The sequence below is a fragment of the Grampus griseus genome (assembly GCF_964374135.1).
Source record: "Grampus griseus genome assembly, chromosome: 12".
NCBI classification, from domain to species: Eukaryota; Metazoa; Chordata; class Mammalia; order Artiodactyla; family Delphinidae; genus Grampus; species Grampus griseus.
The window spans coordinates 83517680-83542013 of NC_139006.1; the positions used below are offsets into that span (position 1 = coordinate 83517680).

Below are 24334 nucleotides of genomic sequence, written 5' to 3' on the forward strand. Positions count from 1 at the left end.
ATCAGAGATCCCAATTATGAGTGAGCCTCTGCGTCAGCTTTCAAAGACGTCAAAAACTGGATTAAAACAATGTAGAGCTTGCTGCTAAATACCATTTTTAACGGTGAGATTCTAATCACAGAGAAAGAAAATGTAAAAAAAATTTTAAATATATTTGGCCATTAGAATTGCCTCCCAAAACAATTGTTTTGTTTTTCCCAAAATGAATGGAATAATTTCCCTGCCACCATACTTTAAACATGCAATGGCCCTTGGGCTATGCAATTAGAGGAAATGTCATTTTACTTGAAAAATGCTGACCAGATTTGAGGCCAGAAATAGGTTTGTGCATCTTCTCGTCACCTCTTTCATCAGCTTCATATTTTTTTTTTGAAAAATCAATATCTGTTTCCAAAACTCTATGTTCCAATGTGACTTAGTTATCAGTCAAGATATCCAGTGTTATTGTTAAGCTATAGCTTAATCTTTTTTCTAATACAAGAAATTCTATTCACAATCTAATCCCACTCACATTTATTAGATCCCCCCAATCTCTCTGCTAAACTTGCATATTCCTACTGTTCCAAAAGACACGCTATTATGAAAAGAGAAGCACCTTCAGGAGAAAATTGTATTCCATAGATAGAGGCCATTTCATTCCTCACGGAGGGCAAGGACCACGTCACGATCTATCCATTCCATTTGATGCCAAAAAATTATTATACATTTTTATACTATGATTATGTCTGCATTGGGTCAGCTACCCCATGATTTATTCATCATGTGCAATTAGATGTGACTCTAGTTACAGTAACTAGGATATTATATTTCTTTGGGGTCTGCACTCTATTATTAGGACTTGGACATGGGGTCCAGGGTTTGTTTCCATAGCTGATGCACACATATATGCAACAGTTGTTAGGGTAGACTCATCGTTTTGTTAAAGGTATTAATGTCTATTTGGTCTCATTATGGAACATGCCAACTCCCCAAAGGAGGACTTGCAGTAAATAAGGATCAAAGCCAAGCATCGACAAAGCACCATAGCCTCAGGTTTGTGATTCTGTTAGTTCAAAGACTAACGATTTGGAATAATAATTTCCTTTCTCCATAGCAAACATACATTGTTTATTGTCATTGACAGACGTAAACTATGTAGCTGTGAAGCCAGAATCAAAGAGATCAATAGATATTATCCCCAAGGATCCTACCGAAAATTACAAGAAATTTGCTGCCTGTATTCTTGTCCCAGGATCCCTGGCAGACACTTAACTAAAGACAATGTTGATCTAAAAAGTTCAATGAAAATTCTACAAAATTTTCTAAGTAATTCAACATATAAATATGGTAGCCAAAATTATTTAATATTTTTAGTCTAAAAATTAGTTGAGGAAATTGATTTTAAATTTTAATTATATCACTAAACTATGTATCTATATGTATAACTTTTCTTCAGTGATTTGAGTTAAATGACCAAATAATTTAATATCCAGTAATAAACGTCCATCAAGAATTAACTTCAAATAATAAGATATGCCTGACAGTTGTTGTTGTTGTTGTTTTTTAATGGTACAATAGGACTCAACTAAACACTTAAAAAGAAAGAGAGAAGGGTGAGTCTCTGGCAGATTATACAATTTTATATCATTTTCCTTTGCTCAAAAGTCTCATTATATTTGAAAGTAAGAAACTACTGACCCTAAAAAGTTTCAGTATACTGTTATCCCATTAACAGACAGAATAGGAGAACCATCTATTGACTCTTTGCTCCGTTCTAGACACATATATTTAAAACTGACAGCTGTCCTGTAATGATTCCTCATTTTCTGGAGCATTCACATTTAATGTCAAGGTGTTACAGGTAGGAAAATGGAAAAATTAGTTGACCAGCACCAAATTCATCCTTTTACACATTTTCTCATCCTATTTCATATTTTTTAAACAACAAAAATTATTTTTTCAAATGACAGATTTGTGATTTTCTTTCTAAAATGTTAACATTAATCTTAAAATCTCCAAACACATGTATACTTGCCAAAAAGTACATATTGATATCTTCATGATACATTCCTTTTTTGTATTTTTCTGTAGTGAAAAGATATTTAATTTTTAAATAATTTCTTTATATAGAAGAATATTTATTCAGTGGTTGGGAATGAAGGGAACATGTGTTTAGATATACGATTACCATTTGGCATTATGAACCGTTGGTCTTCAAGTCAACTAAGTTATGTTTCCACAAACTCAGACTAGAGTTTGTCAGTTTAATAATAATAAAAAAAAATCTAACCTATTGTGTTTAGTTGAATAATGGCTCCCAAGTTTGTCCACACCCTAATTCCTAGAACTTGTGAATGTCACTTTTTATGGCAAAGGGATTTTGCAGATGTGATAAAGTTAAGGATTTCAAAATGGGGAGATTAGCCTGGATTATCCAGGAGGGGCCTGTGCAACCAAAGGCGTCCTCACGAGAGGAATTTAGAAGCTCCAAGGGACAGAACATGATTTAACAACGCAGCAAAAAGAGCCTTGCTGGCTTTGAAGAAGGAATAGAAGGAATCCAGAGACTGGGACAGGTGAGGGAACGTATTCTTCCCTAGAGCTCCCCTAGAAGGTGGCCTTGTTGACACCATGGTTTCAGCCCAGGGAAACCTATTTCAAATAATACGTTTGTGTGGTTTTAGGCACTAAGTTAGTGGTAATCTGTTACAGCAGCAATAGGAAAACTCGTAGCTGATTTCTCAGGGTAATCAGAGACCTGCCCCACTAGGTTCCACAGATGTAGCTATGGCTGCACAATATCAAAATGGGGAAGGAAAGGTCAGAAGTGGGAAAAGGGAGGAAAGAGATCTCTGAGGTGGAAGAGCAACAGTTTGGAACCAGGACACCCTGACAATTTGTGAGTCACAATTAGCTGGGAACTGTGTTAAGAGCAACATTTTCTAATTCTTTACATAGTTTAAAATATCAGAGCAAACATTTATTCATATCACCTGCGAGAGAAAGGGCTGATGCTACTCTACCTCTACTGTTCTAAGGACGCTGCAGAAATGTGGGCTTGGCCACCACTATTTGCCATGCAGTAAATCAGCCCTCAGTTAAGTGTGTCTTTAAGGTAAATGGTGGAGAAATTCTACCGTAGGCTGTAGTGACTCTTAAGTCTAAAAGAGTATGTTATGAGACAGAAATGTGGTATCCTCAGCTGTTGCATAATTATCACCCCTCCAACAAAACCTCCAATGATCAATTATTATTTTCTGAAATCATAAATGAATCTTAATTTTCCCAATAAAGAAAATAATGTATAACTTGATATCTTGTAATAACCTACAGTGGAAAATAATCTGATAAAAAAATGTATATATATAACTGAATCACTTTGCTGTACACCTGAAACTAACACAATATTATAAATCAAATATATTTAAATTTAAAAAAAGAAAAAATTATATATTTTGTTTTCCTAGATTTAATAAATCCCTTCAGAAAGTCGTATCAAATTATATTTATTGCTTTTAAAATGTTTACTCAAACAACAACTTTTTGTTGGAGAAAAATCATAAAATACTGATAGTAAGCCTCATCCTAAAAATAATGTTAATTGCACTGCCTTCTACACATATGTATTACATATATAATAGATACTGTATATTAAGTATTTATCACACATGTTTACAAGAATATATTTGTAACGTACATGTGTTTTGCTTGCCACTTGTTTTTAGAATTTTATTTTTTAATATAGTTTATTGGCAGTATCCATCCAACACATCATCGTAGCAGTTACAAGAACATAGGCATGTTTCAAGAACCATTTAACCAAGCCATTTAGGAAATTTTCATTTTTTAAATGATTCTAAACATTCTCATCCCTGGTATCTATTCTTAGATTCATTTTTTAGATCAACAGGTAAGACCCTATTTTTGGTTTATACCTGTTTTAGAATTTTGATATATAGTGCTAAATTAAGAAAACTTTTATTTTCCTGCCAGCATACATACATTTTCATTTCACCACACCATCTCCAAAACTGGGTATTTCATCAATGCTAATTTTTTAAAACAATTTGATACCTGAAAATGATGTCTCATTCTTATTGAAATTTATGTCTTTTTGTTTACTAATATGAATAGGTGTTTGTTTCCTATACCAGTAGGCCATTTACGCTTCTCTATGAATTAACTGTTTACTTAATTTGCCCCATTTTCTATTGCTATATAACATTTTCTTATTGTCTTATATAATTTGTATTCTTTTTTTGTTTATTGTTGCTTATTTATTATTTATTTTTTTGAAGTATAGTTGACTTACAATATTGTATTAGTTATAGGTGTACAACATAGTGATTCAGTGGTTTTATAGATTACACACCATACAATCTGTACTCTTTTTTTTTTTTTTTTTGCGGTACGCGGGCCTCTCACTGTTGTGGCCTCTCCCGTTGCGGAGCACAGGCTCTGGCCGCACAGGCTCAGCGGCGATGGCTCACGGGCCCAGCCGCTCCGCGGCATGTGGGATCTTCCCGGACCGGGGCACGAACCCGTGTCCCCTGCATCGGCAGGCGGACTCTCAACCAGTGTGCCACCAGGGAAGCCCACAATCTGTACTCTTTACAGGATAATAATACTTGCCCACTGCCTATCCTTTATGTTGCTAATTGTCCTCCAGCTCAGCTTTTCCCTTTTATTTAAATTTAATTTAAATTACATGTAAAAATTTAAATAATAATACATCTTGAATTTTGTATATTTGTATATAGTGATATGTCCCCTTACCCATGGTGTGTTTTATGTCTACTTTATTGAGATATGCCCAAACCTGACTCATAGTCAGCAATTTCCCCATCATATTTTGTGTATTGTTGATATTTAAATCTATGCCATCTGGTATTTACACTGCTATAAGACATATATAAGTAAATCATTCCTGTATTAATAAAGTGGTCTTAATCTTTTAAAAATACAGCAATTCCTAATGATGAGGCTTGGAGATCTATACCCATAAAATGTTAATTTACATTTAAATCTATGTTGTAATTGGTCACCTTGCTCCCTCTAGCACTTAACAATTTTCTTTCCTTGCTGAAATACATACAGAATATAATGCCTTTTGATCTTAGCATTTACCCCAAACTTGTAAGTGTGTTTTGCCTAGATTTTTCTGGAGGGAAAATTAAATATTATTGTTGAGAGTTGATTATTATCCACCTTTTTTTTTGGTGTATTTTCTCAGAGTGTTACCGACCTCTGTGCACTTTTACAGTAATAATCAAATTAAAATCTATATATATTTTTTTCCCTCTAGGAGCCATTAAATTTAGTTTATTGAGGTGATATGGTAATTTTACTGGTGCATTACAAAATAGGGAATTTGCACTACCTAGGACAGAATGCAAATTGGCTATACAAGAGGCAGATGGCAGGCCAAACCGTGTTCCAGACAAGAAAGGATAAGATAATAAAACTGAAGAGTGAAATAATAAACAGTTATGGTGACAGAAGAGTAAGGATCCTACTAGTATAAACAAATGATGGAGAAAAACAACTATACAGGGGGCTTCCCTGGTGGCGCAGTGGTTGAGAATCTGCCTGCCAATGCAGGGAACACGGGTTCGAGCCCTGGTCTGGGAAGATCCCACATGCCACGGAGCAACTAGGCCCGTGAGCCACAACTACTGAGTCTGCGCATCCGTAGCCTGTGCTCTGCAACAAGAGAGGCCGCGACAGTGAGAGGCCCGCGCACCGTGATGAAGAGTGGCCCCCGCTCGCCGCAACTAGAGAAAGCCCTTGCACAGAAACGAAGACCCAACACACCCAAAAATAAATAAATACATTTATAAAAAAAAAACTATACAAGAAGAGAATTTGGCTTCTTAGAATACAGTGTTTTAGTGGGTAACTTACTGAAGTAAATGAGAAAGTGTGTGGCGGGAGGGACAGAGTACCAGATACAAGGGAACGTTTGCTGAAGTGAGTTACACACTTGAATTCAATTTGAATGAGTGCGGCTGCACCTCAAGAGGAGCAACCTTCTTATTCATCTTCATGCCATCAGTGCCTGGGCACTTCCTTGTTTACTGAAGGAATGACAGAATGAATGGAGGAACACAAAGAAGTATAAAAATGAAAACTTATCAATGGCTAGGTAACACAGTAGTAGTTGCTCAACTTTAGGGTCAAGCTGATGTTGGAGTGATTATTTTTCTTATACTGCCTACAGTTCTATCTTGTCACACGTCTTGAACTACCAAATTTAGGAACAGTAATACATTACTAAATAATAATATATTTATTAATATATTTAATCAATATATTAAGTAACGTATATAGATTGCATTTGGGTTATCCATTCTATTAAAAATTACCCATCATTACAACAAATATGCTTCAGCCTTCTATTGCTGAGTAATAAATTATTACAAACTTTTGGGCTTAAAACAATACCCACTTAATATCTCCAGCTATGCAGGTCAGAAGTCTGGGTTGGGTAAGGTCTCTCTTTATGATCTCACAAGGCTAAATCAAGGAGGCAGCTGTACTGGGTTCTCTGGAGCATGGAGGCCTCTTTCAAGCTCATTCAGGCTGTTGGAAGAATTCAGTCTCTTGGGGCTGCAGAACTGAGGTTCCTGCTTTCTTGCTGGCTGCCAACTGGGGGACATTTTTAGCCCCTAAAGGCCACCATCATTCTCTTGTCACATGGCCCTTTCTGTAACATGGCAGTGTGTTCCTTTAAGGCCAGGAGGAGTACTGGCTGCAGCTTATAATGTCTCTGACTTCTTCCATCCCTGACCTTTAGAATTTCTTTTAAAAGGGCATAAAGATTATTATCAATATTTGTTGAGTATTGTCAGACCAACCAGGGTATCTGGTACACTTCTATAGAGCAATAACAACCTATCCGAAAGAGAAATTAAGAAAACAATCCCATTTATAATTACATCAAAATGAATAAAGTACCTAGGAATGAATTTAACCAAGGAGGTGAAAGACCTGTACTTGGAAAACTAGAAGACATTGGTGAAGGAAATTGAAGATGACACAAATGGAAAGCTACACCGTGCTCAAGGATTGAAAGAATTAGTATTGCTAAAATGTCCATCCTACCCAAAGCAATATACAGGTTCAATGCAATTCCTGTCAAAATACCCATGGCATTTTTCACAGAACTAGAACAAATGATTCTAAAATTTGTATGGAACCACAAAAGACCCCAAATAGTCGAAGCATTCTTGAAAAGAAAAATATACCTGGGGGTATCACATTCCCTGACTTCAGACTATACTACAAACTACAGTAACAGAAACAGTATGGCACAAAAACAGACACATAGATCAATGAAACAGAACAGAGAGCCCAGAAATGAACCCATACTTTCATACTTTCCCAAGACTCCCAAGAGTATTGTTTTATTACAGCATCAACTCAAAGTCCTAAATCTCACCAGCTCAAAGTCTGAAATCTCACCATCTAAGTCACCTAAATATTGTGCAGACAGGGCTCCTGGGGGCAGTCCTTGAAGGAGTCTGGACTTCAGTTCCTGAGGTACAGTTCCTCTCCATGTGGACCCATGAAACCAAAGAGACAAGCCACCTTCCCCAAACTCCCAACACAATGGTTAGACAGGCATCAGAAAATAGTTACAGAGATTCTGGTTCAAAGGAGAATGAAGAGTAAATAGGCGTCACTGGTCCACAACAGTCTTGAAATCCAGCAGGGTAAATGCTGGATTTTTCTTGATTATATTTCCAGTTCTAGGACTATGCCTCTGTAGCTGTGGACTTTGCTCTCCAGGCTCTCAGTTCTGCTCCCTGAGTCATCCTTCTTTTCTCATGAAAAGTAACATGTATATGCAGCTGAGTGGTAGTATCAGATTGCTTCAGGCCACTAGAGCTTTAGGGTTCTGAGAACTGTTTTCATTTGGTTCTCTCCTTCCCTTTCAGTCCAAGCCGACAGTGTTTCTGCTGAAATAATTTTCTCAAGAGGCTTGTGGGTCTTGCTTGAAATTCACTGGGCTTTGTTCTCTTAGACAAATACTCCACCCATAAATCTATTTGAGAGAATCCTTTTGCTCCCTTGGTTACCACTGTAATGGCTGAGGGTCATTGCCCTTCTCCTCCTGGAGACCCTCTAGCTTGACTTAGAGGATCTATAAGGTCCAAATTTAACCTCTTCTTTGAAGGGCCTTTTAGTTACTAAACACTGAGATTTTTTGATGTTTCTGATGGTTGAGCAAAGGTTATACAGTCATATTCAGCCTTTTCTCTCTGCCGTATTTTCAGCGTCATTTCTATCTTTTAACACCTTTGCCACCTGAAGAAGCTGGGGCTTTAAAAACCATCCAGTCCTAATTCCTTTTAGTTTAATAATTCTTTAGATTTATTTCTCCCCTTCCTCATGTTACTATAAGCAGCAAGAGAAACCAGGCTATACCTCCACCACTTTTCTCAGTAGTCTACTTAGTTATAGAGCCAATGTTTGTCACTTACAAGTCTGCCTTCTGACATCACTGCAGGACACAATTTCGCTACACTTTCTGCCACTACAAAACAAGGATCGCCCTTCCTCCAGTTTCTAATAAATACTCCTCACTTCTATCTGAGCCCCACTGGCAGCCCTCCAAGTCCAGGTATATTTTAACCACCTGTCTGAGGCAATTTAGGCTTTTTCTATCATTATTCTCAAAATTCAACCAACCTGTGATCACTGCTTGATTCTAAACCTGTCTCCACCTATTAGGTATTTGTTATAGCAGCATCTCACATACAGTACCAAAATCTGCAATAGTTTTCTATTGCTGTGTAATAATCACCCCAATTTTAATATCTTAAAACGACACCCAATTTTTATCACACAATTTCAGAAGCCCAAGTACTGGATCTGTTGCTAGAATCTTACAAGGTGAAATCAAGGCATCGGTTGGGGCTGTGGTTTTCATCTGATTCTCAGGGTTGTCTTCCTAGCTTATTCGGGTTGTTGGTAGAATTCAGTTCCTTGCAGTTATACAACTGGGGTCCCCATTTACTTGCTAGTCAATGGCTAGGGATGTTCTCAGCTCCTAGAGTTCACCCCTGTAACAGGCAGGCAGTTCACAACATACCTGTCTGCTTTCTTCTTCCAGGCCAGCAGTCTTTCTGACTCATGCTTCACCTTATTTTGGGGAGCTCGCCTGACGAGGTCAGGTCCACCCAAGATAATCTCCCTTTTGATGAACTCAAAATCAATTGACTAAGACCTTATTTACACCTGCAAAATAACTTTTGCCATAGAATGTAATTTAATTACAATATGATATTGTAGGATTCTGTGCCTTCCACAGAATCCTTCAATTCAACTCCTCTTTAAAATTAAATATTACTGTATGTATATTCCTTTACTGTAAATAAATCTGTAGTTTAGGCTCTATGGCCTTTTGCCATAAATTGATATGAAATGAAATACAAAGTCTCATTTTAGCAAATTATTGTAAACATTGTTCCTACATCTTTAAAATGAACAATTTTCTTTTCATCTCTTTTTACTTACATGTCTGTTTTTAACAGAAATAGGCTGCCCGTTAATCAAGCATTAAGTGATTGAGATTTTATCATGGTGTAAATAAGAGCCGAAGAGCAGCTGAAGGTAGAACTTCAGAAGTCACAATGAGACATCACTACTGTATTCATTCATCCTAGTTACCGCAAATTCACGGTGTGTTCAGGAAAAGGCAGGATCAGAAGATCTGGCTTGTGACTCAATGTGAAGAGGTCCATTTCACGAATGTCTCCATTATACATATACAATACTTAAATATACAGTTCTATCATAACTGATCATGCGTTTTCATGTATAAGTATGCTCAACATTGAAATTACACTAACCATAATGAATTCCAAAAATTTTAGATGATTTTTTAGAGCAAGACCAACGTCTTTATGAAAAGTGATGCAAATGTGTAAAACTCTATTCTTATAGGCAATCTTAAATTGAGTCACTAAAATAAAATATAGCATACTTTCAAGATCAATGTGAGAATTATTCAAACTATTCCGTCTTTATCTCAAGTTGGATTCATTCTTCTTTATCCTCAGCTGTGTTTCTAACCTGATTCTCATAATTGTTGATTTTTGACCCAAGAAAGCAAATTAGTCACAGTGGTTAATACGTTTTCCTCTTCATTTCAGAATATATTTAAAGTTTACATAAGTCATCTTTCGTAGAGAATACTATCCAAAATTAATACCTAAAAATTTGAGGTCTTTTTCGGGTGCCCATATATGTGTTCGTCTCCACTGTATAGATTATTTAAGAGTGGACTGAGCATTCTGAGTAATCTGAGTACAAGATGCCATTTGAAGTATTAAAAAGACTATAATCTAATGAAGTAAGGCAGTGCCTATTTGGTGATAACACTGATTGTTTGTTCTCTAGTTGATAGGTTTCAAAGTTGTTCTAAACATTTTTTTAACAGCAGCCAACAGCACTGTGATACCATTAATCAGGGCAGCAATCTCAGGCAGAGCTGAGAAAAGGCTGAGGTGAAGAGTTAGCAAGACAGTAGGGGCAGGAGTATGATATTTATAGGACCTATCTAGGGAAGATGTTATTTCTCATGACACAGTTGAAGGTAAATACTTCTCAATTCAGTGATCTTATATTCCTCCCATTATATTAGAGGATAGTTTTCATTGTTGCAAATGTTGGCATTTAATCCAGACTTTTAAAATTCTTCTAAGGTGCCTGTGAAACCTCAAAGTGGGATGACTCACAGTAAGAATTTCTACGCCTCTCTCTTATACACTCATCCTTTCCCTTTACTGTAATTTATTCAGATACAAATGTAAAAATAAAATGAGTTGAAAATATATTCCCACTTGCATCCATTAGTCAGGTCTTACATTCTTGCCTCCGTGCTGTTTTCAAATCATTAAGCATGGTGTTGAGGGTATTCAGGGAAAGTCAGTTAACTTCCCTGGGTCTTTTCTTTTTCTGTTTGAATTCATAAAATGTTTGAGATAGAAATAGATGGCTTCTAAGCTCTTATCTAACTCCTAAAAATATCCTATGGTCCTAATATAAGACGTTTTGACAGATATTAGAATAGTGTTGATTATGCCCTAAGCACTTTTCAACACTGCACTTGGGGATACCACCTAATAAACAGAGGAACCAAGAAAAATATCAAGGTGGTTTCTCATTATTTGAGTAAGAAAAAGCTGGTCATTGACTCACATCTCTAATCTTTATTCCATATGTGTGTGTATGTGGAATAAAGATTAGAATCACTCATTTCTGAATAAAAGAATTGATTGAAGTCTACTTCCTGTTGTTTTGAAACTTTTCATCTTTTATCGGGAATACCTTGATTTCAAAGCAAAAATACTTAGTCTATACCCATATACTCCATCACACGCTGACTTTGATTGATCGTAGGCATGGAATAGTAGAATTCTGCACAGTTTTAGTCAAGGCAGAAAAAACAAAATATCATCACAAAACTGCATAGGCAACATGACACAGAGGATAAATTTGTTTCAATCAAAGCTTCCTGTAAATTTATGAGATAATCATGGAAACTGCTACGTAATACTCACTCAGATGAGCGTGATCGTCCCTCCATTGTGTAGGAACATTAAGTGGCTTTCTTAGGGAGAATACCCTGTTTCTTCTGGATTAGTCACTGAAAGTTCACCCACTTGAATGACTTCCAGAGATCATTTAATTACAGAATGAAAACTCTGTCTTTTAGCTCAAAAATATCTCTAATGATATAATTCACCATTTCTTATATAAGCAGAATTTTACCAGTATGATAGAATTCACCATTTCTTATATAAGCAGAATTTCAAAGTCTCACAGGTCTTAATCTTCGAGATGAAAGGGACCTTAGACGTTAGCTAGTCTTCCTTTTCCCCTATCCAACCTAGACACTTCCCCTACACCATTCACGCCCGATGAGAACCCATTTCTCATATAGCCTTCTGTGGAATAGCCTCTGTGGGAACCCATTCAATTTTGGAATATTGCAGCTCCTACGATCTAGACGTTTCTTCTTCCTAAATTACACTCAAATAGTTTCCTATAATTAATTTAACAAACATTAATCTTACCTCTCAAACATTAATCTATATCACCCACCTAAGTCTAAGGTAGTTATCACATTTTGAAAAAAAGAAATCTGTAAGATAAACATTCCTTCTCCTTTGCCCTTCTCCCATGATTCCAGATGCTTCTGCATCCCGGTCAGCCTCTTCTAACTGATGACTCTGCTCCTCAGTAATAACACCCAGAAGAGAACAGGTTATGCAATTTGCATTTTGACCAGTGCAGCTTCCTACAGGAGTATCTTCTTTGAGCTGTTTATTGCATTTTCCTTAATATAAGCCAATACTGCCTTAGATATTTTTTGTCAATTCTTTAAAAAATTATTGGCTTATGTTGAGTTTGAATGCAATAAAACCTTAGGAAGTCCTAGGAGTCAGAGTTTCTTTACTTGATATATGAAACGTAAGAATACATATTTTAATTTATCCTTACTACATTTTATGGCATAGCTTTGATAAAAACTGCATATTTTTGTGATAGTTTTAAAAACTCGATTATATTACATATTAACTAGAACTTCCGTATGTGTTAAATTAGAAAGTTCTCAATCTGTGATTATCCAAGACAGACAAAAATATTGAATAAGGTACACTCTGAGCCTCACCAAAGGCACAATCGACCGGATATGGTAAAGCAATCATCGGTGAAAACACCAAATGTGCTATCTTACAGCCTGAATTTCTTCAAATTCCAAACAAGAAAATGATGAGGGTTTTTTGGCCAGATACCTTGCTGAAATAAAGATGCACTCGTTCTAACATTTTGATCAACTTCTGAAATGAAGACATAGATAGCAACGTGCTGTTGAAATCTGCAATAATCTTGGGTGGGAGATTTAACATACTCTGTGATGGTATCAAGATATAGAAAGACTGAGTGACATTCAGTACTTCTGGGGCCCTAGAATTCTCCAACTGGGTAATTAAAGAGCAACTTAAAGCGCAAACTATTCGTTTATGATACAAAGTAATCGTCTAATACATTTAACATTTATGAATTGAAAAAACAGTGACTGCTCTATCACTGAGAAATCCTTGACATTTCAAAAACATTGTCTTTTCTGTTTTAAAAAAATGTATAGTTTCAAATGGTAAAGGACTGATTCCTTAAAGCTGAATTTCTTAGGTTTATTTTTCATTTGTATAAATTTATTAAACATGAATTATTCAAAGCTTCTAAAGAACAGTTCAAACATATATCTATTAATATAATTCATTATTTGTTAGAACAGGATTTTCTAAAATTTCTGTGCTTTGCCCATAACTCTGGGTGTCATCCATTGAGCCGTTTAAACTATTTTCTGGAACTTTTTCTATTTACTCTCTTCCCAAGCAATTCTCCCTCTTTGCCTACTTTAATGGGAGCTCTGTAGTCACAGACCTATTTGAAATCAATGGGACGGCAAGAGAAGCTTACTAAAGAGAACCTACCAAATATTTCTATGCAGGTTTTTAAGACTTAAACTTCATTGGAAGCTGCTGCCTCAGTTCCATAGCTTGGTTAGAGCTAAACAAACGACAAACAAAATTCATCATTTCCCAATTGAATACTGTGAAGTGTCTTAAGCAAGGCTATGATGCATATGCCGATATAGGTAATCAAAAGGTAACATGTAACTCTCCTGTCCCTGGACCAAAGCGAAGGAAAGGGAATCTCAGCGATGTGAACAACTTACTAAGGCGCAGCCTGCTGTGCTCAAACTGCATGAAGAAAACACCATCAACCGTTTATGAGATTTGCATCATCTGACACATTCGAAGGATAAACAGTGAAGTGCAGAGATTCTTACGTTCTTGAAAGGATGTGAAGAGCATCTGAAACCGGCTGTTGCGACTGCCCTCGTCCGCCCACATGCGGACGACCCCGAGACCTGTACGGAGCATGACGTCATTGGCCACGGTGCTGCAGAACTTGGCTTTCAGATCCTCCACGGAGCTGCTTCCATCATACACCGCCACAAAATTCCTTTTGCATTCATTTGAATTCTGCATCTCATAGTCCAAGAATCGTAAGTAGATCTGTAAAACAACAAAGAGAGGATAATTTCCCAGAATGAATATAGGAGAGTAGTTCACCAAGCACCAGAACTTCCTTTCTCTTTCTGTCTCACAAGACAGTCTTGATTGCAATCAATCTTATTATTTTTTCCCTGTGGAAAGTAAAGATGTATGACTCAGATCAACTTGTGTTTAAAATTGTTTTCAAATGTTATTGTCCTTTCTTGAGGTAAATGTACCATTTCCCATAGCTGAGTATTTTTACACAAATGATCCTTGTTTCTTCTCATAACTTATCTGGAATCAGTTATTAGTTTTCATACTTACACACTGTTTTATTTTAATCAGCACAAATGTGTTTTAAATATTCCTGATACATTTTTGTTATAGATCCGTGGCTTCAATCCACTTCCAAAAATTCAGGGAAATAAATAATTTGTACGAATATCAAACAAAACCAGAAATGGTTTCAAAAGACCGTCTCTGATTTTACTTTGTTTAGATTATTTCACATAACTATGCTGCTTCATTTTTGAGGTTCAGAATATTTTTAAAAGCACAGCTAATCTATGATCATTCTCACCATAACAGGGTCAAGGCATTTTAAGTCCACGTAAATAAAAATTAAATTAACACTTAATGAGTAAAAAGTACCGTATGTATAACCTACTTTATAGATTACTGTTAAATACTCCCAACAGCTCTATAAAGTGGCACATTTTATTGTCATGTTCAGGAAATGCAGACTCGGATGGTATAAATTGCAAATTAGACACAAGTTCCTTCCAACTCTCTAGTCCATAATCCTTCCACAATATTATACTGCTTCAGACATACTGTTTTAAGAGCATCAGATATTATTTGACTCTGCACAAATATGCATTAAAAATCACAAACAATTAATTCAACCAATGATAAATATTTATGTATAATGGATTACTACTCAGCCATAAAAAAGAACAAAATCCTGCCAGTTGTGACAACATGGATGGACCTTGAAGGTATTATGCCTACATGAAGTAAGTCGGGTGGAGAAAGACAAACGCTATGATTTCACACATATGTGGAATCTATAAAACAAACAAACAAAATCAAACTCTTAGACAGAAAAAACAGATTAGTTGTTACCAGAGGGGAAGTGAGTTGAGGGTGGGCAAAACAGGTGAAAGGGGTCAACTGTATGGGAATGGATGGTAACTAGACCTGTGGTGGTGACCACTCTGCAGAGTACACAGGTGGTAAATTATAATGCTGTACACCTGTAACATATAATAATCATATTAAAAAAAGAATGTTCAGCCCTCCCCCTCCCCAACCACGGCGGCATGATTCTCCCTTTGTGCTAAAGTATTCTGAACATATTTTAAGCTTTAGTTACAGGTTATATGTACTTTTTGCTAAACTGTGTGTTCCTGAAAAGCTGGGGTGGTGGTGTACTTATTTGATTCGCAGTGTTACACCCTGTGCTGTGTATGTTAAGCACTCACTCCATAAAATTTGCACAGATGTACGTTTAATGACCTACTGACTGGAAATTCTGTTTTCTTTATTAACTTCATTTTTTCAGCATCTGTCTCACATTCATTGGGCACCTATACCCCAGACTTTGTTTTGAGTGCCGTAAGTCATGATAATTACATAGAATAATTGACATTTTATTATTTGCAGTAGAAAATGACATGCAATCATTTTCAAAACAAGGTATTTATAACTCTAAACTGTGACATAAAAGCATATACGTCATATGCTGCAGACTCATAAGGAATTGAGTGTGAATAAAATGTGAGTCCCATGGCAGGAAATCGTCACATAACTCTCAGGAGGAAGAACAAAAAGAGAAACATAGGGGGAAATGGACAAAACTAAGAAACAATGGAAAGCACTGTAGTTTCATTATGCTTTGCATGGTGAGCAGGTTTTCATGTATATGCAATCTGTAACATCTCAGTTGGAAGCTATCCCAAAATTCCCAAATACTTTGATACTGACTTTAAATTAACTGCCATTACTGCGATCTTATAAAACATACAGCCTAGGAAAGCCTGCCTGTTCTTCATTCCTCCGTCATTGCTTTGTTTTATTCTATGAAAAGTTCAAATATTACTCATGTAGCCCATCTTGGATGCACTCTTCCCAACCAAATGTTACATTCCTGAAAATTATCCAGAAAATTCCAAATTGTCCACCCTAGGAAGGCATATCTGAAAATGTTAAACCTTCCAAGTTTCTACTAACTGGTTTGTTTTTCAAATTTTCACAAGGATTTGTAAAAAGGAACTGGGTCTGTAGTTAGATGACCTTTACCAGGAAGCTGGAGCACAGGAGACAAAATAGCTTTTGCTCAAGGAAAATAAGTAAAGCAACGTGAAAGCCTTAAGTAGTATTAAAATCCTAAACTTTTGTTTTAAAGAGCTCTTCACTAGCCCCATCCTGAATAAAAGTAAACAAATTGAAAACACTATAAAAATATAAAAAATGTAAATACCTATAAAATCTAGGTATTCTTAGAAAGTAAAAAAGTTGTTAAATGCAACAAAAATCAAATATATATCTATATTCTCAAATACTATACAATGACTCCAACATAGTTTATTAGACCTCAAAAGAATATGCAATTACAATTGTAAACGTACATAGTTACTAACAGGAGAAAACACTGAGTAGGGTAACTGAAAACCCCTCCCTCCAATGCTCTTACAAAGCTATAAAAAGCAAACAGCATCTCCACAGAAAGAAAAATAAAGTAATCATTTGACTAATTCAAGAAAGAAAGATATTTGATCCTGTGACATTTTCAGGATGAGTGATTCAGTGGCCGAACATGTCTGAACAATTATTTCAGAAACACAACTTAACATACTAACTTAGTATTTGCGTCGTGTACTGGCAATAACTTAAGACATTGAGCTAACACATTATTTCACTCAAATCTCTCAACAGTAATACACACTATTATAATAACTATTTTAAAATGAAAAAACACACCAAGGTTTAGAAAAGCTAAGTAACTTTCTCAAAGTGACACAGGCCCTTTAGTAATAGATTGGTATTGAACTCAGATATGCCTGACACTTTTCTCCTTAGTATCAAACTTTGCAGCTGCATATAAATTTTTTGAAAATTTTCAAAGACTGATATTCCAGAAAGAATGTTATAGTCTTGAATAAAAACAAACTCCAACAAAATCGACAAATAAGCATTTCTAAAGGGGCTAAGAAACATATTGACGATTGAGATATGAATAACATTCACAGAAAATAAATGTGTCTCTCTGAAGTAAATGGCTGTCTTAAATTTTCTTTAAAAATAAGATTATCTTATAGAAGAATACTGCTGTAGTTAGAAAGACAATTTGCATATTCGGCCCATGTGTTCTCATTTGACAGTTCTAGAGAGTGTGAACTTCCACGGGAGGTGAATGGTTTGCATTCTTACATGAAGGGCAATGGCTGAAGTCGAAGAACCTTCTGTATCGAAAGACTATTCTTATTAGACAGAATACTATTCATAGAGGAAGTGAACGATTACAGTCACTAGATTTTATATATTCACTTCTGAAGCATTCAATCATTAAAATTTTTTTTAATAGTTTAAAAAAAGAAGTAAAATATTCCAGTGGGTATTAGCTTTACTGGGCACAGAGGTGTTGCTGCAAAAGCCAAATGCCATTAGCCAGAAAAGTGCTCAAGTTTTCCCACACTAGCTATAGTATATATCGTATAAAAACCCTCCCTACATTAGGATTTAGATGACATCTCATCCGCTTAAACCTTGTGCCGTAATATCACTAAGGGGAAGAATGCCATATGACAATGTTTTCACTCAAGGTAGAAAACCACAGAAAGCGCGTTAGTCTCTCTGCTGAAGAAAAGAGAAAGTGATAAACAGCATCATATATAACTCCAGTAAAATAGTCAGATTACAATCTCCTCTCCGTGAATCATTTTGAGGCATTCTTCTTTCTAATCAATCACAAAGAGTTGGAGCTGACAAAATGATTTATTGAATAGGACGTGGGAGGCTTCAGAACACATAAACAATTTCTAGTGATATCTGTCTTCCAAATCACACTAATGTAGACAGCAGAATCCCTTTCGTATACTTAAAGCAAGTAAATCTAGCTAACGATTTACTAAGTTAATATACTTACAAATGTGTAATACCAACCATTCAACCGGCTCTCTCCTCTCATGTCACAATGATATGCAAAATACAAACATTGTTTGGCGCAATTATTTAAGATTTGCCAGAAACGTTTTCTCCATGATAAATACAAATTAAATACACCACAGTCTGAAAAACGTTAACCATGGTTTCCATATTGCTTTACACTTTGATAACTAAAGCTACATTCTAAAAAGCGTGTAACCCAGGATTTCTGTGGTTGCTTTTTATTTGTGGCTGGACTTGCCAGGCCTTATAATTTTAGGTAGAATATCCCATGAATTTAGAGGGTAGCACTTTATTTGGAGGAAAAAACCAGAACATCATACTATTGAAAAAACACACACCCCACACAACACACCCAGATACAGCCATATTAAAATGGTTTTCTGGCATGCACAGACAAGTATCAAAATATTTCAGGTCCATCTGAGTGACCCTCCAAAATCTGATGTTACAAAACTGAGATTTCATTTAAAAACAAAGTTGAACCATAACATTGGTAGTTATCTAATCAGTTAAGATTTTCAATCTGTTTACCCAATTTTTATTTTCATTTTGGAGATAATAAGAGCAGACTCAATCTTTAGAATCCCTAAACTTATCATTGTCAACAATTATTGTTGCTACCCTTTGCCTGTTGCATTAATTTTCTCCTTGATCCCATAACAAATTACCACAAACTGAGCAGCTTCAAACAATGCCCATATATTATCTATAGGTTAGAAATATGGGCTTCCCTGGTGGCGCAGTGGTTGAGAGTCCGCCTGCCGATGCAGGGGATGTGGGTTCGTGCCCTGGTCTGGGAAGATCCCACATGCCGCGGAGCGGCTGGGCCCGTGAGCCATGGCCGCTGAGCCTGCGCGTCCGGAGCCTGTGCTCCGCAGCGGGAGAGGCCGCAGCAGTGAGAGGCCCGCGTACCGCAAAAAACAAACAAACAAACAAAAAAAGAAATATTGGTGAGCTGGACTGTGTTTTTTTGCTAAGGTCATATGAGGCTGAAAACTCAACTTCGCTATAAAAGATTGATTTATTGTATTTGTCAAGTTTTTCTGTTTTTTATCAAAGTATTTTGAATTAAGTAACATTTAAAAATTAATTTGAAGTTTTAAATGATGGGTAATTAATAAAAGCTAGTTTTATTCTCCCAAGACCTTAATCATTAAATTAATTATCTTCATGTATACACTTTTAAAAGTCTTTTGATTTATTTATTTTCTTGTCTTAACAAATTTGACAATTTCCCCAAATAGTGTGGTTTTGTGACATCACACTGGACTTCGAGTCAGGACATGGAGACCTGGCTTCAGCCCTTTTACTAACTAATCAAATATTTAAGCAGTTACTTATCATAGATTCATCAAGTTTTGGTCTGAAAAGGAGTTTAATATTATCTATGCCAAAAAATTACTTGACTTTTTAATTATTATATAAAATCCCTGCCAAATTTTACTTGGATTCCTCCCATGGAATCTCATTTGATCTTTGGGCATCTCCATTATTAAAATAAAAAACAAAAACCTTCTTTATATTGAATATTTCTCTAGATTCAAGCATACAAATAAATTGCAGTACTTGAAAACATGCAGATTAAGCCTTATCCTCTTATTTCTGTCTCCTAACAGTTCTTCATATGCTTGAAGATTGTCACCATGTCCATTTTTCTAGATATGTATACATCAGTTTATTTTTTCCACGCGTTTTAACTGAATGACAGATTTTTCTTGGTACTGGGTATCTAGAGAGAAATAAGTCTCAGCCTTCATGAAATTGACATTGTTACCACGATGGGCTCATCCAACATTCTTCTCTAATGATTCTTTCCTGGACCAGATCCAGAACTAGACACCATAATACTCTCCTACCACCCTTGCTCTAGAATCTGTATGAAAACCAAAGCGTTGCTTACAGAGGCATATTTCGACATCCCATCGTTAACCAACTTCACTATCCTGACTCAACGTATTCATCTGTTAAAGGACACGTCAGTAACGTATTTCCAACTTTCTTTCTGGCTCTGGTATTCCAGTTTCTAAGAAATCTGGGTTAATCGCATTCTAATTAAAGGCGATCATCTGTATTACAATTCTCAAACAAAGGAAATATCAGATATTGTATTTTCTGTTTGTGAAGAGGCTGAGAAGCAATATACCCTCGATGTAAATTTTAATAGAACCCCAGTAAGCTATTTTGCACTTTCATTGTGTAATATGTTTCCGTCACTAGTTATCATTCAAATATTCACATGAGCCATTTCAGGTTTAACTTGCGCTTTGATAGTCTGTTCTCCGAGGCTGCTAGGAACTCCATATAAATAGAAAGCCCACATAGGCTGTCATCTCCAGTTCTTGCTTTTCTCGACAGTTATTCAAAGCCACTTCCTATCCCCTAACCTTTAATTTAACAGAGAAAGTCTGTCACAATAGAGCCAGCTCTGCAGGCGGCTTTGTCCAGCTCTGCAGGCGGTTTCCCCTTTGGGTCACAGAATGCCAAATTCTGTAACAGGCAGGTACACTGGGTATTGTTGTTCTGCAATTGTACAGAAGACAGTCTATTCACCAGCTGGAAGGAAATGGTTGTGTGTTTGCAATTCCATAGAAACTGTCTCTTTGACACTGAGGTGACAAAGGTGCTAGTTATGACCATGAGGTGGGACTCAAATATTCCCTGTTGAAAAAGAATCTATAAAATCTTTCACTCATAGAGTTTAAGGAAAATAAATAGCACATGTGAACCCACAGATTATGTAAGGGAGCATAATCAACTGCAATCTAGTTCTCACATTATCTTTGTAGTGGGTTGGGTTTTATGTCACCAGTAGCCTTGGATTTTTTTTGAAGGAGGAATCACTGTGTCTTTCTTCATAATGCAATTAACTTTTTAAAGACTTGTTCAGATGCAAAGAGACCTGCAGTGGCAAAGCTGGAACTTGGACCATGGTCTGAATCTCCATAACCAGAAGCTTGGGGAAAGTGTTCCACACTTCCAAATTATATGCGAACCCCAAAGACATATTCACGGGCAATCAAGTGAAGAAGGACAAAAATACTTCCTGAGATACCAACTCCCTCAGACATGAGTTTTATTTTTCCCTCACCCTAAATATCCAGCCACCAAATTCTTTTGTATCTATAGCTTGAGGTGTTAACACCTCTGTCTTTTCTAGACAGGGAAAATCTGTTCTTCAAAAATGCAGATCTGATCACATCACTTTCCTGTTTCACACTCTTCCATGTATCACTAATGCACTCAGGATAAATCTGGGCTCTTCAGGGGAATGGACAGAGCCCTTCAGCGTAACCACTCACCTCCATAGTTCTGCTTTCATTTGGTCACATGCCGTTCCTTGAATTCCTGAAAAAGCATGCTCTCTTATGATCCTATGACCTTCCAGATGCTATTCGCTCTACATGGAAAGTCTTTCCCACCTTGTCTACCTGAGAGCACCATTTCTCATTAAGATTCAGAGGACGCCCTGCAATGCAATTTGATTCCACCCTTGATTTTCCTCACCAGCTATATGTGGTCCTTTCCCTCACTCTACTACACCTTATAAATACCATAATGATCTCGTCATATTCCATGGATTATTTTGATACATAGTTGTCTACGGATTAAACTGGAAACAGGAGGACAGCGTAGTTTTTCATTTCCTCAGCACAGTGCTTGAGAGTTTATAGCATCACTAAGTCAATTAATTAAATAACAAACTGTTTCAACCTCAATAAATGGGCAACTCCAAATCTAATAAATCAGTAAAGCTTGGTTGTAACTATATTCTATAAATGAAGGATGACAATAAAGGGAGAATAAGCAAATAACAGACACTCTAAACCTGTGACGGCTACTGGCACAAAATTACTCATCCCAATATTTCTTAAGATACATCCATAATAGAATGAATGGGGTTGTTCTAAACAAGTGTTTCCAAAACAGTGATCTGAGTCTGAATCTGGCCCACAATATATTTAGTTTAATACGTCTAATGTTTCCCACTTTTAAAATTTATCGTCAACATTTAAAAATCAAGGTAATCAGGGACTTCCCTGGCAGTCCAGTGGTTAAGACTCCACGCTTCCACCGCAGGGGATGCGCGTTTGATCACTGGTCGGGGATCTAAGATCCCACACATTGTGCAGCGTGGCCAAAAAATAAAATTAAAAAAAATCAAGGTAATCAACATAAAATCTAGATTTGGGGCATATTATGAAGAAAATGGAGGACTTGGTGATGCCGGACCAACATTTTCTCATGATGATCATCAAGGAGTTTAATAGGCAGTTAAGGACCTGCTGTCTCTTTTTCATGGTCCTGATCACCACTGTCTGTCCCTCAGCCCTACTGCAGGTTTATTTTATATTCCAGAGACACATGACTTTGTGAGCCCTGGACAATTTCTTCCATAGATATGATTTTAGGTTAAAAAGCAAGTAAACTACAGATACTGACAATAAGGACATAAGTTATGCTCAGAACCATAGCTTATATGTGACATTTCAATGCACTTTTCAGAGAGGTAGATTTACCCCAGAGTCTCTTATCCAGGTTATCCAATGAGCTCTCCAACATCCTCTCCATATTATTTATGACCTTGAAAGTTACACTAAACAGAGGAAGGCGATTTGCAATTCAAAACTAAAAGAAAATGATAGCTTATGATTGCACTCTGAAATGAATGAAGCATGTCCAGTTGGTTCAAAGCAGTGCACGCTGGAGACACTTGGCAGGCCAACTGTCAAACTGCATTTCACCTTGAGACTGACCTTGGATCGTGGAGGTGCTCGGATGTACCACTTGCAATCAACGGCCTCGCTAGCAGAAGCTTTGCCTTCCTTCATAATTTGTATAGACTCCACAATGCCTTCAGGGCCGCCCATCTCAAACTCACACACTAAATAACGAAATGCCAAACAAACATACAAAAATGGAGCTTGAGTAATAAACCGAAAGTATATATCATAGCAGAAAACAAAGGCCTCTGAACGGTATTAAATATCTCTTTTACCAACCTGGTAATGGTTTCAAAACTCCAAGGTCCTTAAAGTCAGGATCTTAAAAATTGAGAAAAAGACAATTAGTCTTATTCTGCATTTAGGACTTAAAATGAGGTTGAGTAAGATACCATTAAATTATTCAGGAATGTGCCTTATAAAACGTACGAGGGGAAATTAAATGATTAAATAAAAAGTGCATGATAATGTTAAGACTGAAATGTTAATTTACATAATGTAATATTATTACTACAGGATTTTTATCAAGAAGCCATTTTAAAAAACCTCCCCATGTCATTACTTCATCTAATAACCAAGTAAAAATTTTACTCATTTTCTTTATAATCAGACAACAGATGTTTTTGTAAAATGTATCCATAGATAATTCAAGGTTTGGGTAAACTTCCATCTCTTCTAGATACAATTATTTTGTCTGATTACAGCCAGTGTAACATAAAGGTGAGCCTACTTGAGGGCTTCTGAGAATGTTTTCCTTGATACTAAATAGACAAAAGGCATACAGTTTTCCCAGCTCAAGTTGTGGTCATGTTTGTGTTGGCGCCTTTGGGACCATGTGTGGTGGGCAACTTGTGATGTTGACAGACGCTAAGGTAAGAAAATGCTGACTCTATGATGAGCAGAATAGAACCATGGAGAACCGTGAGTCCTTAAGAATATCACTGGGGCACGGTACTCACCTCGCCTGGAGTTGCACTTCTCTGGGTTTCTTGCTCTTTTGAAACAATACACATCCCTATCATCTCAGTTACTTTGAATCGATTTTCTCTTATTTATGGGTGAGAGCATCAGAGGCTATGATTTATCTTGGAGACACATGGTATTCAATATAAAAGATGATTGTGAATTTTAATTACTTTTTGCTACTAGGGTATTAGTGATAAATCAAAAATCTTACAAAGTTAGAAATGTTTCATAAGACACCACTCAATAATGGTCTAGGGCTGAAATATGAAAGGGTAGCGCTCTTTCTGGATAGAATTAGTCCTGGATATTAAGACCATGGGTGCGTGTATGTCCGTGTGTACCTAAGTGTGCTTCCTAGTGCATCTGTGCGTGTGAACGCACCAAATCCATAACCGCAGACTGATTTTACTAGGGTAC

General features: G+C 36.4%; 1 protein-coding gene across 3 annotated transcripts in view; it reads right to left on the reverse strand.

Annotated features, from left to right (window-relative positions):
* The window catches only part of NETO1 (neuropilin and tolloid like 1), a gene marked incomplete at both ends in the record, with an annotated part of 87965 nt that overhangs the window by 13929 nt on the left and 49702 nt on the right, over window positions 1-24334 (reverse strand). Inside the window, 3 exons of one of the 3 annotated variants that reach the window (XM_082668280.1) lie at window positions 13850-14078; window positions 22985-23112; window positions 23231-23272. In XM_082668280.1, the coding sequence (XP_082524406.1) occupies window positions 13850-14078; window positions 22985-23112; window positions 23231-23272 (399 nt within the window). Of the gene's footprint in view, window positions 1-13849; window positions 14079-22984; window positions 23152-23230; window positions 23273-24334 lie in introns of all 3 variants that reach the window. The other 2 variants (XM_082668279.1, XM_082668281.1) reach the window with 2 other exon arrangements.